General features: G+C 38.8%; 1 protein-coding gene across 1 annotated transcript in view; it reads left to right on the top strand.

Moving 5' to 3' along the window:
- The window catches only part of RAB8B (RAB8B, member RAS oncogene family), an 80,741-nt gene extending 65,664 nt beyond the window's left edge, over positions 1-15,077 (top strand). Inside the window, exons 4-8 of the mRNA XM_010374198.2 lie at positions 1,791-1,868; positions 2,786-2,875; positions 5,920-5,985; positions 9,934-9,984; positions 10,793-15,077. Coding sequence (XP_010372500.1) covers positions 1,791-1,868; positions 2,786-2,875; positions 5,920-5,985; positions 9,934-9,984; positions 10,793-10,885 — 378 coding nt within the window. The 3' untranslated portion in view covers positions 10,886-15,077. The remainder of the gene's footprint in view (positions 1-1,790; positions 1,869-2,785; positions 2,876-5,919; positions 5,986-9,933; positions 9,985-10,792) is intronic.
- Positions 15,078-15,827: the final 750 nt, after the last annotated feature.

Raw genomic sequence — 15,827 nt, 5'->3', positions numbered from 1 at the left:
CAATTAAAGATGACGGGAATCCAGGTAAAGACTAATTTGTGAGAATCTGAATAAGGCTGTGTGTGTGATAGGTAAGATTCTGGAATATTTAGGACATTGGGTCTCCAGGACTTAGTGACTGATTGGCTATAGCAAAGAAGATAACTCCCACATGTGTGCTTGGACTGGCTGACTGGGTTGTATTACTTTCACCAAAATGGTAATACAGGGACAAACAGAAGATTCAGAGGAGACAAGACAACCTCATGTTTTACTTTGTTGAGTTTGCTGTGATCACAGGGGATATCTATTGGCCAATGTCCAGAAAGTGGTCTCTCGAGTACCCCAGCCTAGCTCATCTTGTGCCCTCCACCCGTTAGATCTGTGCAGCCTTGCCAAGCTGACTTTCACTCAATTCAGTGGTCTCTGCTTCAACATCAGCAAGAGATTTACAATGTTTCTGCTATTTGCCAGGTACCTGGGCTTCCCCTTTTCACCCTAGCTCCTTGTTCTTTGCCTATTTTAAGTCTACTAAGTTCCCAGGCTTTGGGTTTAATGTCATTTCCTCAGGGAAGCCTCCCCTGCCCACTCCAGCCCCTCAACCAGATTCAATTACATCCCTAGCATATGAGCTCCCCATGCATCTTCATAGCAATTGTCAAAATTATGATTAGTTGTATAGATATTGGTTCATTGTCTGTTGTCTTTGCTAGCCATCTATAAGAGGAAGAGACCTTTTCTATCTTGTTCATTGCTAGTAGCATCTACTATAGTATCAGGCACACAGTAGGTGCTCACTGAATATTTCTGTAGTAGATGGACAGGTGAGTAGTTCTAGCATTTAGTACAGAAGTGTGGTCTGGGGATATAGATTTTGCAATAGCATACAGGTGTTAGTTTAAACATTTGGAAGGTAAACCTTTTAGAAATACCAGACATGGGCCGGGCGCAGTGGCTCACGCCTGTAATCCCAGCACTTTGGGAGTCTGAGGTGGGCGGATCACGAGGTCAGGAGATTGAGAGTATCCTGGCTAATACGGTGAAACCCCATCTCTACTAAAAATACAAAAACAGCTGGGCGAGGTGGCAGGCACCTGTAGTCCCAGCTACTCGGGAGGCTGAGGCAGGAGAATGGCGTGAACCCGGGAGGCAGAGCTTGCAGTTAGCGGAGATCGTGCCACTGCACTCCAGCCTGGGCGACAGAGGGAGACTGTCTCAAAAGAAAAAAAAAGAAAGAAAGAAATACCAGACATGGAGTCTTTAAAAATATGACGAGAATGCCTTTCATTAAACCAGTATAACAAATGCATTGGATTTTAAGTGTCTGTGATGTACTTAGATAGTGACAACCTATTTTTTTGATCAACATATATAAAAAATAATTTTAAATCAGTGTAGTCTCAATCTTCGTAGAACGGTAGAAAGCAAGATAGTTTCTATTTGGAAAAAACAAGTGCACAATGGAAGTGACGAACTCTTACTCCCAGTGTTATCTGTGTTTTGACTGAACACTCAGCCCCAGTTGGTGCTGATTGTTTTCGTGTTAGACCAGGTGGAAAGGGTGTATCACCTTTACCACAATCACCAATTCATTAAAGGTTAACAGGGTTTTTATTTACATGGTGAGACCAGTGGAATAATGTATTTATTGATTTTTGTTTCTCTGTACTTTTCAAATTTATTATGAATCCTTTTGTAAAGGGGAAAAATGGACAAACAAAAGGTTTCTGGAGGGTAGGAGTACATTGACATTATATACTATAACTTTAAATATACAAAGTACTAAATAAAGGTCTTTTTCCCCCTTACAGGGCATTATGCTGGTCTATGACATCACAAATGAAAAATCCTTTGACAATATTAAAAATTGGATCAGAAATATTGAAGAGGTATGTGCGGAAAGAGAATGGTGACATTGGAGAAGAGTCCTGCTGGGTGCTTGTAAAAGGCTCCTCTGTCTCTGCAAGGCAGCTGAGCTGCTTAGAAGCAGGGCATGGGCAGGTTGGGCCCTCTCTCTCTGAAGAGCTCCATAAATCTCTGGTGCTGCCAGTCTGACTACTGGGGCATAGGGGAACAGAGAAGTAATGTCACAAGATTTTAAGTTTGGGCCAGATATGGGAAATAATTTAATCCTAGATCACATTTTACACATGAATAACAGACCAGAAAGAAATGATTTGCCTGTGCTCATACAGCCTTTAAAAAGAAGAGCCAGGATTAAAACATCTGGTTCCCAGCTTCTATCCCACCATGCTGTTTGGCTAGCAACAGTATCTCTTTACCCTGGCAACTTTTTGCCCTTCTGACATTTTCTCCATCTTAGATATTTGAAGATTGTTTTAATCCCAGGATAATTGGTATTAAGCTTTTTAATGTCTTTGTCACTTAAGAAAGAAATCTGACTGATATAATTTTGTACACGTTTCTATTAACTTAGATGAATTTCTTTTTTAAATAGTTCAGAATCCAGAATACCTTCTCCACTGGTTCACTCAGTACCAAGTTTTTGTCCTTCTTTGACCCAAATATTTGGAAATTTTGTCATTAGATCACCGTAAGCTTTATTTGTGTTTGTTCCACCTTCTTTCCAAACCTCGGGAAGAAGGTTTACACAGGCTCTGTGAGGGCTCTTGTGCTGTAGCTTTGCCCCTCCTCCCATCTTTAAACTTTTCTCTGAATTAGGCCTTGTGTGAGTGAAAGATTATTTGTCTTATTAAATTCATGTGTTTCTGACAAGTTGGATTTGTCTATTAAGTAATGGGTTTTTCTCAGGCTGTTTTTATAGCATGCTATTTTCTCCCTGCAGCATGCCTCTTCCGATGTTGAAAGAATGATCCTGGGTAACAAATGTGATATGAATGACAAAAGACAAGTGTCAAAAGAAAGAGGGGAGAAGGTAAATGTGAATGGAATGAATAAAGGTTGGATTCTACTCACATTAAGCATTTCTTTTCTTCATATTGTTTAATTATTGATTTAAGTTTTTTTTTTTAATCTGTGTTTTAATCCTTTTAAATTGGATATCAACAACAAAGAGATGTAATCCATACTTGAATGGTGTGAATTAGTATTCGAGATCCAGCTCCCTATACTGTGTGGTCATGACTCATTCCTAAAGAATTTGCTAATGTTTTCTGGGAGATACAAATTGGTCCTTTCTCAGATTCCTGCAGCTTAGCATTCAGGCTGTTTCTTCCAGATCTGTGTGAAAATGCCCAGTTTTGAAGTTAAAGTACTTGATTCTTTTTTTAAAAAAAGTTACAGGGTAGGTGAAGTTTCAACAGGAATCATTTTCCAATTCATTTTTTTTCCCTAAGAATATTTTACTATACATTAGCTTTAGGTTTTATGGATAAATTCCTTGTAACTGATCAAGCTATGGATGTCATTTATACGTTGTTTATGGGCATTTCTCTCTTTTGTGTCCTGTAAAGCAAAGGAATATTTTGTGCACATACTTACTTCTGTGGCAGATTCTAAATTGACTTAGAAGCTTCACTTTTTAAGTCTTGGAATTTTGCTTTAGCCTTTAAAAAAATTATATATGCAAATTGCATTTTCTTTTTTTTTTTGTTTGTTTGTTTTTGTTTTTGTTTTTGAGACAGAGTCTTGCTCTGTCTCCCAGGCTGGAGTGCAATGGTGTAATCTCAGTTCACTGCAATCTCTGCCTCCTGGGTTCAAGCAATTCTCGTGCCTCAGCCTCCAAGAAGCTGGGATTATAGGCATGTGCCACCACACCCGGCTAGTTTTTGTATTTTTAGTAGAAACAGGGTTTTGCCATGCTGGCCAGGCTGGTCTTGAACTCCTAGCCTCAAGCATTCCACCTGCCTCGGCCTCCCAAAGTGCTGGGATTACAGGTGTGAGCCACCATGCCTGGCCACATTTTGTTTTTCAATTTGACTGTGAACTTTTGCTGCAGACTTTTTTCCCCTAAAAACATTTACTTAATTTTAGCATTGTAAATAAACTAGGAACTTTTGGAGGAATATATGAGAGTTCACAGTTTGTCTCAATAGAAATCAAAGCTTGAATGCTTTAGTATTTAAATTTTTGTTCAATTCTGGACTCATGTATTAAAAGTAATTAAGGCCTGGCACGATGGCTCACACCTGTAATCCCAGCCCTTTGAGAGGCCGAGGTGGGCAGATCACGAGGTCAGGAGTTCAAAACCAGCCTGACCAACATGGTGAAACCCTGTCTCTACTAAAAACACAAAAATTAGCTGGGCATGGTGGCACGCACCTGTAATCCCAGCTACTCAGGAGGCTGAGGCAGGAGAATCGCTTGAACCCGGGAGGCAGATGTTGCAGTGAGCTGAGATAGTGCCACACTGCACTCCAGCCTGGGCAACAGGGCGAGATTCTGTCTCAAAAAAAAAAAAAAAAAAAAAGTAATTAAAAGTCAGTATAGTTTTTTTGTTTTTTATTTGAGACGGAGTTTCACTCTTGTCACCCAGGCTGGAATGCAATTGCACGATCTGGGCCCAATACAACCTCCAGCTCCCTGGTTCAAGCGATTCTCTTGTCTCAGCCTCCCAAGTAGCTGAGTTTATAGACGCCCACCACCACACCTGGCTAATTTTTGTATTTTTAGTAGAGACCAGGTTTCGCCATGTTAGCCAGCCTGGTCTCTAACTCCTGACCTCAGGTGATCCGCCCGCCTCGACCTCCCAAAGTGCTGGGATTACCGGCGTCAGCCACTGCGCCCGGCCTAAAAGTCAGTATAATAAAGTTGGAGAATTATACTTTGGGAGCAGATAAAAGGAGTGAATGAATCCCAGGCTAATGGTAGTTTTACCAGTGGAGGATCTTGACTGCAAGTCATCCAGGTTCTTGGCATTTTGAGCAAAGAATTGGACAAAACGCACAAAGAAAACAATGAAAGAATGAAGACAAAAAAAGCACAGAATTATCGAAATGAAAGTATACTCCACAGAGTGGGAGTGGGCTTGAGCAAGCAGCTCGAGCACTGGTTACAGAATTTTCTGAGGTTTAAATACCCTCTAGAAATTTCCCATGGGTTACTTGGTTCACACCCTACATAAATGAAGTAGTGGCCCATGACCAGTCTGATTGGTTGCAGAAGGTGACCAATCAGAGGATGAAATGAAGTTACAAAGTTATGCCCTGCGCAGACGTCTGATTGGTTGTGGGAGGGGACCAATCAGAGGTACTTTCCATTTTTAATCTGTGAGTCAGAAAACGGGAGGAGGTTGCAAAGGGAATAACCCCTGTACTTTTGTTACTTGGGCGTGGAAGGCTGGGGTTTTTCTTTTGATTTAGTTATAGGAAGTCAGTATGAATTGGTTTTAGGTTCCCTGCCTCCAGACCCTGTTCTCCTATCTCAGGAGGGTGGGTATTTATCCTATATTAGAGAACTAAAAGTACAAAAAAAGAAAAAAAGAGACACTTAAACTATTATTATTATTTTATTTATTTATTTATTTATTTTGAGACAGAGTCTTGCTCTATCACCCGGGCTGGAGTGCAGTGACGTGATCTCGACTTGCTCCAACCTCCGCCTCCCGGGTTCAAGCAATTCCCCTGCCTCAGCCTCCTGAGTAGCTGGGACTACAGGCACGTGCCACCACGCCTGTCTAATTTTTTATATTTTCAGTGGAGACGGGGTTTCATCGTGTTAGCCAGGAGGATCTCGATCTCCTGACCTCGTGATCCGCCTGCCTCGGCCTCCCAAAGTGCGTGGGCCACCACGCCCGGCCTTAAATTATGTTTTAAATGGAAGTTGTGCCATCTTTCTTATGATGATTGAGTTAAATTATTAAATTCCGAATACAGTAGAAGAAAACAAAGAAATTTGAGAACCACAGGAGTTCTGAAATAGATACCCTACCTTTGAGACTTTGAAAAACCTAAGAAATATAAATCCATTATACGTTCAAGCATCTTTTGCTAAATTTAAATATTTCTGTTTGCCTTTCAGCTAGCAATTGACTATGGGATTAAATTCTTGGAGACAAGTGCAAAATCCAGTGCAAATGTAGAAGAGGTAAGAAGGAAACGTTTGGTGACTTGTTACAGAGCAGCACAGGTGCTTAGGGGCCTGTGTTCAAGCAGCTCTCAAAGCTTTGGTATTTTCTGACCTAGTGAATACCTTTTGTTGACCCAACTCCACTTTGTAGGCTTTTGTGCTTCTGATTTTTTTTTTTTTTTTTTTTTTGAGATGGCGTCTCGCTCTGTTGCCAGGCTGGAATGCAGTGGCATGAGCTCAGCTTACTGCAACCTCTGCCTCCCAGGTTCAAGCGATTCTCCTGTGTCAGCCTCCCAAGTAGCTGGTACTACAGGTGTGCACCACCACACCCAGCTAATTTTTGTATTTTTAGTAGAAACGGGGTTTCATCATGTTGGCCAGGATGGTCTTGATCTCTTGACCTCGTGATCCACTCACCTTGGCCTCCCAAAGTGCTGGGATTATAGGCGTGAGCCACCACAACCAGCTGCTTCTGATTTTTATGCAGACACTGGTTGTTGAATTTCTAGCATGTAGCCTCCACGTGGGTTAATTAGATTGCACAGTTAAGATTCACAGAATAGAATGTGGAAGTTCAGTTTTGCCCTTTGTTTGGGCAGCTGGAAATCCTTGACTAGAAGACTAACCAGTGTCCTGTGCTCATTCATGTCATCCTGTATGCCTGCAGCAGAAGAGTTAAATCACTTTCAAGGCTGTACTCTCTCAAGGGAGAATTAAGCTGTTAGTTTATAGGACACATTCCTTTAGTGTACACATTTGAGGTAGATTAAGCACAATAAATTGTAACAGTGGCATTTAGTAGAAATAAGAAAGTGTGTTTATCAGGGAGTAGCGTTAATAAATTTTCATTAAGTTAGCTATTAAGGAAAACCAAACCATCTAAAGTCTTAAGAGAATACGTTTTCTTCAATACCTAACGTAGATGACCAGTTGATGGGTGCAGCAAGCCACCATGGCACGTGTATACCTATGTAACAAACCTGCACATTCTGCACATGTATACCAGAACTTAAAGTGTTTAAAAAAAAAAAAAAAAAAGGTTTCTTCACCAAGAGAACTGTTGATATTTTCTCTTTTAAAAAACATTTTTTCAACTGATCATAAAAATAATACATGTAATTTACTGTAATTTACATGTGATATGTGTTAATACATGTAATTATTTTAATCATACTGATAGTCTCATAAACATTTAATTTCCTAGGTTACTCATTGTTCATCATAACATGATGGTTAAAAATCGAGACCTACATGACTTTATTAGCCAGTGGACACTGATCAGAACGTTTTCTTTGTTTTAAATAATGTAACAGTTATTTGTTTAGGTTGGCCGATGGGTGTTAGGAAACAGGAAGCCTCTACGGATTTATTTACACAAGCTTAGATAAGCAGAAAAATGCTTCCCTCTGCTTGTTACAAAAGGATTTCCCGCCATCAGAAATAATCCAAGTTAAAAATGGGCAAAAGATCTGAATAGACATTTCTCAAAAGAGGACAAACAAATGGCCAACAGGTATATGAAAAAAAGCCGACATCACTAATCATCAGGGCAATGCATATCAAAACTACAGTGAGCTATCATCTCATCCCAATTAAAATGGCTTTTATCAAAGAGATAGGCAATAACAAATGCTGGAAAGGATGTAGAGAAAGAGGAACCCTTGGCCGGGCGCGGTGGCTCAAGCCTGTAATCCCAGCACTTTGGGAGGCCGAGACGGGCGGATCACGAGGTCAGGAGATCAAGACCATCCTGGCGAACACGGTGAAACCCCGTCTGTACTAAAAAAAAATAAAAAAAAAATAAAACTAGCCGGGCGAGGTGGCGGGCGCCTGTAGTCCCAGCCACTTGGGAGGCTGAAGCAGGAGAATGGCATAAACCCGGGAGGCGGAGCTTGCAGTGAACAGAGATCCGGCCAGTGCACTCCAGCCTGGGTGACAGAGCTAGACTCTGTCTCAAAAAAAAAAAAGAAAGGGGAACCCTCATATATTGTGGGTAGGAATGTAAATTAGTACAGCCACTATGGAGAACAATCAAAAAACTAAAAATAGAACTGCCATATGATACAGCAGTCTCACTACTGGATATTTACCCAAAAGAAAGAAATCAGTATATCAACCTAAGTGTCCATCAGTGGATGAATGGATAAAGAAAATGTGGTATGGGCCAGGCGCAGTGGCTCACGCCTTTAATCCCAGCACCTTGGGAGGCCGAGGTGGGCAGATCACGAGGTCAGGAGATCGAGACCATCCTGGCTAACACGGTGAAACCCCGTCTCTACTAAAAATACAAAAAATTAGCCGGGCGTGGTGGTGGGCACCTGTAGTCCAAGCTACTTGGGAGGCTGAGGCAGGAGAATGGCGTGAACCCGGGAGGCGGAGCTTGCAGTGAGCGGAGATTGTGCCACTGCACCCAGCCTGGGCAACAACAGAGTGAGACTCCGTCTCAAAAAAAAAAAAAAAGAAAATGTGGTATGTATATGCAATGGAATACTATTCAGCCATAAAAAGGAATGAAATCCTATAATTTGCAACAGTATGGATAGAGCTCCCTGAACTGGGAGTTGCCTGAGCTGCTGATTCTAGCCAGGCATACAGATGGTAACAACTTTGCCAGAGCTTTAAGTCAGTGTGGTTAGACTCATAGGTGACAAGTTTGACAGTGAGACACTGACAATGAGTAATAATAGTAGTTGTCATATTGTTTTTATTTGATTAGATTGGAAATAATCCTTGTCATGAACAGTTTTTGGGGATCAGGAGTGTTGGGAACAAAGAGGCTGATTTAACAGTGGGTTTAGCATGGAGACAAATGGAGAATCTTTAATAGTTCTTGGCTTCATAGAAAAAGAGATGGTGGGTTTAAAAAATGCTTGGTTTGTATCAAGAGACATTATGGATAAATTATCACTAAGATTAATCAGATTTGCCCTGCTTCAATTTGAACTGACTTCCACGGTGGGGAATTTAGCCGAGAGCTCCAGCAACTGTTGGGATTTTGAAGTGTTAAGACACGGAAAATTATACATATTCAGCTATAACAGTGAGAGCAATTTGAAAGAAAGGGTCAGAAATAAAAAGTAGAGTTTTTTGTGAAGACATATTTTAGAGCTACAGGGTGATACATAATTATTCACTCATTAAACTAGATGTTCAGCATCTCCTAGATCAGCACTGTGCCCTGCTCTAGGGAAGTTGGGTAGCTTAGACAGAGCTTCTGTCCTGTTTTTGGTGTACTGAAGAAGTTACTTGTGATTCAACAAGGGTGTTATTGTGACAGCTATTATGTCACATGAAGAAAATATTTGGGCCGGGCGCGGTGGCTCAAGCCTGTAATCCCAGCACTTTGGGAGGCCGAGATGGGTGGATCACGAGGTTAGGAGATCGAGACCATCCTGGCTAACACGGTGAAACCCCGTCTCTACTAAAAAATACAAAAAATTAGCCGGGCGAGATGGCGGGCGCTTGTAGTCCCAGCTACTGGGGAGGCTGAGGCAGGAGAATGGCGTAAACCCGGGAGGCGGAGCTTGCAGTGAGCCAAGATCGCGCCACTGCACTCCAGCCTGGGCGACAGAGCAAGACTCCGTCTCAAAAAAAAAAAAAGAAAGAAAATATTTGATGAATGAATGATAGTTTGATAACATTAGAAAATGTTTATGATACAATCTCAAAAGAGTGAGCACGCGCATACTATGATTACAGTTGTTACTTTCTTAATGTTAAAACTTTAAAGTGGTATATTTCTAGTGAAACAATGAAAAATTCTGTATTTCTGTTTTAAAATAAGTCAGGCATCGTGGCTCACACCTGCAGTCCTAGCTACTCAGGAGAGACTAAGGTGAGAGGATTGCTTGAGCCCAGGAGTTCCAATCCAGCCAGGGCAACATAGCAAGACCCCATCTCTGAGGTGGGGGGAATATATATATATATTGAATATATATTAATGAAAATGTTTTGTTTTACCTATAGGCATTTTTTACACTTGCACGAGATATAATGACAAAACTCAACAGAAAAATGGTTTGTATCACTTATAATTTTTATTTCCATTATGCTCTCTATTTGGCATTTGATGAAAAGGATAGGTCTAATTATAAGATATTCACATTAAACTCATTTTTTCCCCTGACTCAGATACTCATTTGGTTGAACTCTGATTCTTAGTTCTGTTTGTTTAGGATTCTTATTTCTGAACTGCAGCTGTTTCATATCTTTCATCTGGCTGTTTAAGTGATCTTGAAATTGAATTTTGACCAGAGTAATAAAAATAGTAATGGCACAAATTCGATTTTTGCCATAAAATTATCCAGTTCAGTTTTCATGTGACAGATATTTATATCTATGTAGCTATGATTTTGAAGTTGCTAAAGTGTGCTTAAATTTGAAATCATTAAGACAACCTTGAAAGTTTGTTTTATGCTGAGTCCTGAGTATAATTGCATACCTTATACTACTAGCTCTTCTTACCTCTAACAGAATTGCCTATGCCAGTATCTTAACATTGTTTCCATCATTACCTTTGAAACTTTGCACTCCATGGGAACTAGAAATAGAAACTTCCTATCTAATACATTATTGATATAAAAGCTGCTATTGTAAGGGCATTTTCCTCTTTTTAATTCACCATTTCCAAATAAAAAGACAACATTGGTGCTTAACTAGTTCCCGTTCTAATAAAATACTCTAGTGAATACACATTTCACTAGAATACACATTTCACTAGAATACACATTTCACATGGTGTGGTTAGTTATTTTTATTTTTTAGGTAACTGAGGTCAAACCATGAAACTTTTATTTCCTTGGTAACTTTATCGTCTATTTTTTAGAATGACAGCAATTCAGCAGGAGCAGGTGGACCAGTGAAAATAACAGAAAACCGATCAAAGAAGACCAGTTTCTTTCGTTGCTCACTACTTTGATGAACTCTTTCTGAGAGACTGCAGCACACCTAGAGGGCCCTTTCCTGCTTCTCTGAAAGCACAGGTCACCCAGCCTCAGAATCACACCTCCCGGCTGCTGCTGAGAGCACCACTGAACTTAGACCTCTCAACACAGAATGCCAAGTGGATTCCAGCCTCGTGGCCTAGCAAAAGAACAGGCTCCTTTTTTCAAACATGGAAGCAATGAAGTGGAGACACATGCAGGACGTAACTCGTTTTTTTCCTTGTGTTATTACTTGTTGCAGAAGTTGTTATCTTTCTTTTTTACTTTGCACATCAGTGTTAGCCTTTCCCTATTTCAGCACAATCTTAGACTCTTATTTGCACACTTTTGTGTCATGAAGTTCTAGACAAAATTGTACGTGTGGCAATGTTAAAAGCAGAGCATTTACGGCAGAGGTTACTATACTAAAAGGGTATTTGGTCTGGTTCATATGGTCAAATATTACTGCCTTGGTAGCATTTATTTAAGGGCTTTTTCTTAAATAATCATTAAAGTCATTAAAAAATGTTACTGAAATGCCTATCTAGTCATCAAAGGCCACTTTATTTCTTCAGATTGTTAAGAGCTTTGTTCATTCCTGACCTGTTTGCCAGAGTCTGGGTAGCTGAATGAATCACTTTTTAAAATGATTACCTCTGCCTAGTCTATAGAAACTGCATTTGGAACTCACCATAATCTCATTTTTCCCTGGGGTTTGTATTTGCTATTCTTTTCCATGTTTGACTTACTGTAATCACTCAGTTACCTAAAACTAATAACACATATGAAAATTATTATCTGTTTCTATTTGTGAACTTCTTGAGCTGAAATTTTACGTGGGCTGAGAGATATACCATTTAGGGTTTTAGTCCAGCGTCTAACTGTGATTCTGTCAATAAGGATATGTAATAAGATTTTTTCTTAGGTTCACTCCTTAGCTGGCTGGTTTATTTGTAATACCAAATTCCTGCCATGATCCATGTCTACAAAAGTTAGGTTTAGATTTTAGTTTGTGGAAAGCTTACCTATATAAAGACAGATTAACTTGTTGATATAAATTTAATAGAGCTAGCTCTTGGTAATGGTGAAAATAATGACTTTTGGTTGGTTTTATTTGGGAGGTATTTTTAGAAATAAAAGTACTTAGACCTAGTGTAGCCTCCAGGAAAAGTCTTGCCTTTTCATTAGAGAAAACAGGACCAAGGTTTCAGTTTTCAAACAGCTGTTGTTGAATGTGTAGAACCCAGTTCCATCTGTTTTGGTTCATTGTTATAGAACTTAGTCTAGTCATCTGGGCTAAAGCCGACCAAAAGCTTAGTTGCCTTTCTCAACAAACACAGGTACTGGTATACTTGTGTAGATAAAACCATCACAAGGTATTTAGTGTTAACTTATGTGCCAAATTCAGATCACTATGTCATTGCTGTTACTCTAGCCTTCAGTGTCATAACACAGAGTGGGGGATAATACAGAGGGGATGAGGGAAATGAATTCTGTTAATAATTATTCTTCCTGGTATGCCTGTTTTGCTTCACAAAGGCTACTGTCATGCTGGATAGTTAAGAACAGGAGATGGCAGTGGAAAGGGATTGCTTGTTACCACAGAGAATTCTCTTCAAATTAAGATATGTCATTAGAATGCTTGAACCAGTCAATCTTTCGTACTTACTTGAAAATAAAGGAACAATTAAGCAGCTGCAAATATGCCCAAGCTATTTTTGATATACTAAACTTATTGTTGACAAATTTCAGCCTCCGTAAATTTTTTTTGTAATTACCTGTAGGCTTAAAAGTCATTCATTGCTGTTCTGGTATAATTAGTAGTTCCGTGATTGAAAGTTTATTGTAATTCTGCTATCTTCAAATTAGATACATTTTCAAAAGGAAAAAATAATTTTTTAGAAACATCTTATATTGACTATTTCCTGAAAAAAATCCAAGCAGTTAAGCTTTCTGGATGGTAACAAAGTACCTTCTAAAAGATAAGTGCTATGACACCATGTATGAATGTAATTCTCTTAGTAATTTACCTCTGACTATTTGGTGTCTTAATGCTTTGGTTTATATAATCTCAGGGGTTGTCTGCAAACCAAAACTGACATATTCTGTGGTTAGCTTTTATTACTTTTTTTTTTTTTTTTTACCAGAATGCTTTGCTTTGGTTCTATTTTCTTCTTTCTTCTTTTGTCTTATGTGGAATAACTAGTCTCCATGAACTTCACTTGAAAGAGCCTGTGAAAGTTAGATGAGTCTAAAAGTGCTCTTTGAAGTAGCAGCAAACTGGGAGTATATGCTCTGTTATATAGAAATAAATTGTCCTTGCTATTTTCTTACATTTAGCTTTGCTAAATTGTATATACATTGAGCTAAGACCTTAGGTAATTCACTTTCTGCATGATAAAATGACCCAATAAATATTCCACTTTGCTTAATAATGTACATACAGTGCATTATTTTTTCTATTTGTAGATGAATTCAATGACAGATAATTGTCTGTTCCCTGCTGAAACGGAAGAAATCTAGTTTTTTGTGGACATTTTTGCGGTCTTACGGATAAGGTACATGAAGAGTTTTGCAGCAGTATTAGTGGTTCCGTGGCTGCACTCTATTATCATGTGTAAATTTTTGACAATAATTGGACTAGACCTTTTCAAATAGAGTCTGAGCCTATCAGACAGTGAAAATGTGCTGTAACTAAGTAGCATGTAAATCAGTTGATTGTAAAATGTTTCACTGGGAACTTATTTTAGCTATATTTTACTTGGACAGACTATGATACAATAATCTACCTGTGCATCAGTTAGTGGGTGCTGCAGGGTTTCTTACTATTTACATAAACATTTTGTGCAGTCTTTGTTATAAATTTTCAGAAGACTATACTCTTTACTTTGAAGGACTATTTTTTAATTATACCTCATTTAGCTAACTAGTATTCTAATACCTGGTAGAAAAACAGTGAGCCAGCTTTTAAGCATCTAACAAAATTTAGACTCTATGTTTTGTTTTGAACTGAAGACATCATTGGGAAAGGTAGGAAATATTAGTTTAGAATAGAGCATACATGTCATATCCAGTAGCATAAAAAAAGTATTATCTCCCTGTCTCCATTAATAAATTTAGCTGTGCAATATAGGTGCGTTTTTGCAGAAGTTTCTAAGTAAGAGATTATAACTCCATTTTACAGGTTCTGAATGCTGAGAGTCTGTATTAAGGCTTATAAAGTTTTTCCTGTGATCAGTAAGTGATACATTTAAGCAGCCATTCTTTTCAAGTTCATGACTTAGATTCCTTTACAAATTTAGTTCTCAGTCTTTAAAGATGAGCTTCTAAGCTTAAGATTTTAAAACCACATTTCATTATATTGGTTTACTTATCGTAAATTTTAAGCACTCATTTCTGCAATCAGGTTTCTTAGAATTTTTTTTTTTTTTTTAAACAGAAGAGACATTCCTTTTTCCTTGTTACATCCAAAGGGGGCACAGGAGTGGTTGGAAAGGAATGTCTAAAAATGAAATCCCTTGATACAGAGGGACCCAGACGGACAGGATATGCTAAAAGAATTTCAAATTCTAGCACGACTTTAGAGTAGAATCAGTCATATTTTTAGACTAATAAAATTAATGACTATCATGTTCACTCTGAAAAAAATTAAATGAAATGTACAGAAATAAAAATTAGCAAACAGTTATTCTAGGGATATTTTCAGATTTTACTTCATATCTTGAAATGCGTGTGCCATATGCAATTGCATTTCTTGTGCCAAGAAACTAATAGAACTTATTTCACTTTCTTACCTTTTTTTAAAATGTGAATTTAGTTATTATAGTTCAATTTTATGACCTTACAGATGGGTTTTATTTTGTTTGCAGCTGACAACTGCAGTTCCTTTCATGCAAAATACCATAAACTGTTTGATGAAAATCATGCCCCTAATGGAAACTCTCTAGTTTTTCCATATAATTATCCTACTGTACATGTTTAAACATATTTTATTTTTACTCCAATGGCTTAATGTGAAAACCTCCTGCAGATAAGTGGACCTGTCATGTGGTTAATCTTGTGTAAGCCAATTCATTAACTGTGTACTGATACTGATGCTGTGTTTTTTTAAATGGATTTTATTCCAGGTGAACTTTTTTTTTATAATAATGTTCGTCTAAAATAAAAACTACGTAATGAAAATGAAAATGCTAATGGCTCTCTGAAATGGACTGCACATTTTAAAAATGTTTCTGTACATTTGGACCAGACGCAGTGGCTCACGCCTGTGGTCCCAGCACTTTGGGAGGCTGGGGTGGGTGGATCACTTGAAGTCGGGAATTCAAAACTAACCTGGCCAGCATGGTGAGACACCGATCTCTACTACAAAATTACAAAATACAAAAATTAGCCGAGCATGGCAGGGCACGACTGTGGTCCCGGCTGCTCAGGAGGCTGAGGTGGAAGAATTGCTTGGACTTGGGAGGTGGAGGTTGCCATGAGCTGGGATCGGGCCATTGCACTCCAGCCTGCACAGTGGAGTGAGACCTGTTTCACAAAAATAAATAAATAAATAAATAAAATTTAAAATGTTTCTGCAAATTTGATAGGTATATGACTCAAACCATGGCAGACTTAAGATATTTTAGCAAACTTTATATCTGACCCAGAATTGTTTAAAGATCTAGAAAAATAGCCAGCTCTCCTGTTCCTGTTCATCATACTTAGCTCAGCATACACTGAGGTTATTCTATTGTAGAACCTATAGCTTTAAACTGATCACCCTTCCTTTCTTAGACCTTGCAAATTTAGTTTCTGTTGTGTTTTCACTTGAAAATAATTTCTTTTGTGGTGCTTTTTTTTTTTTTTTTTTAAATTAGATGGAGCCCCACTCTGTTGCCCAGGCTGGAGTGTAGTGGCACAATCCTGACTCACTGCAACCTCTGCCTCCCAGGTTCA

This window comes from Rhinopithecus roxellana, chromosome 5, assembly GCF_007565055.1.
Source record: "Rhinopithecus roxellana isolate Shanxi Qingling chromosome 5, ASM756505v1, whole genome shotgun sequence".
NCBI lineage: Eukaryota > Metazoa > Chordata > Mammalia > Primates > Cercopithecidae > Rhinopithecus > Rhinopithecus roxellana.
Note: the sequence above shows the minus strand (reverse complement) of the source record. Positions and strands in the feature narration are given on the sequence as shown.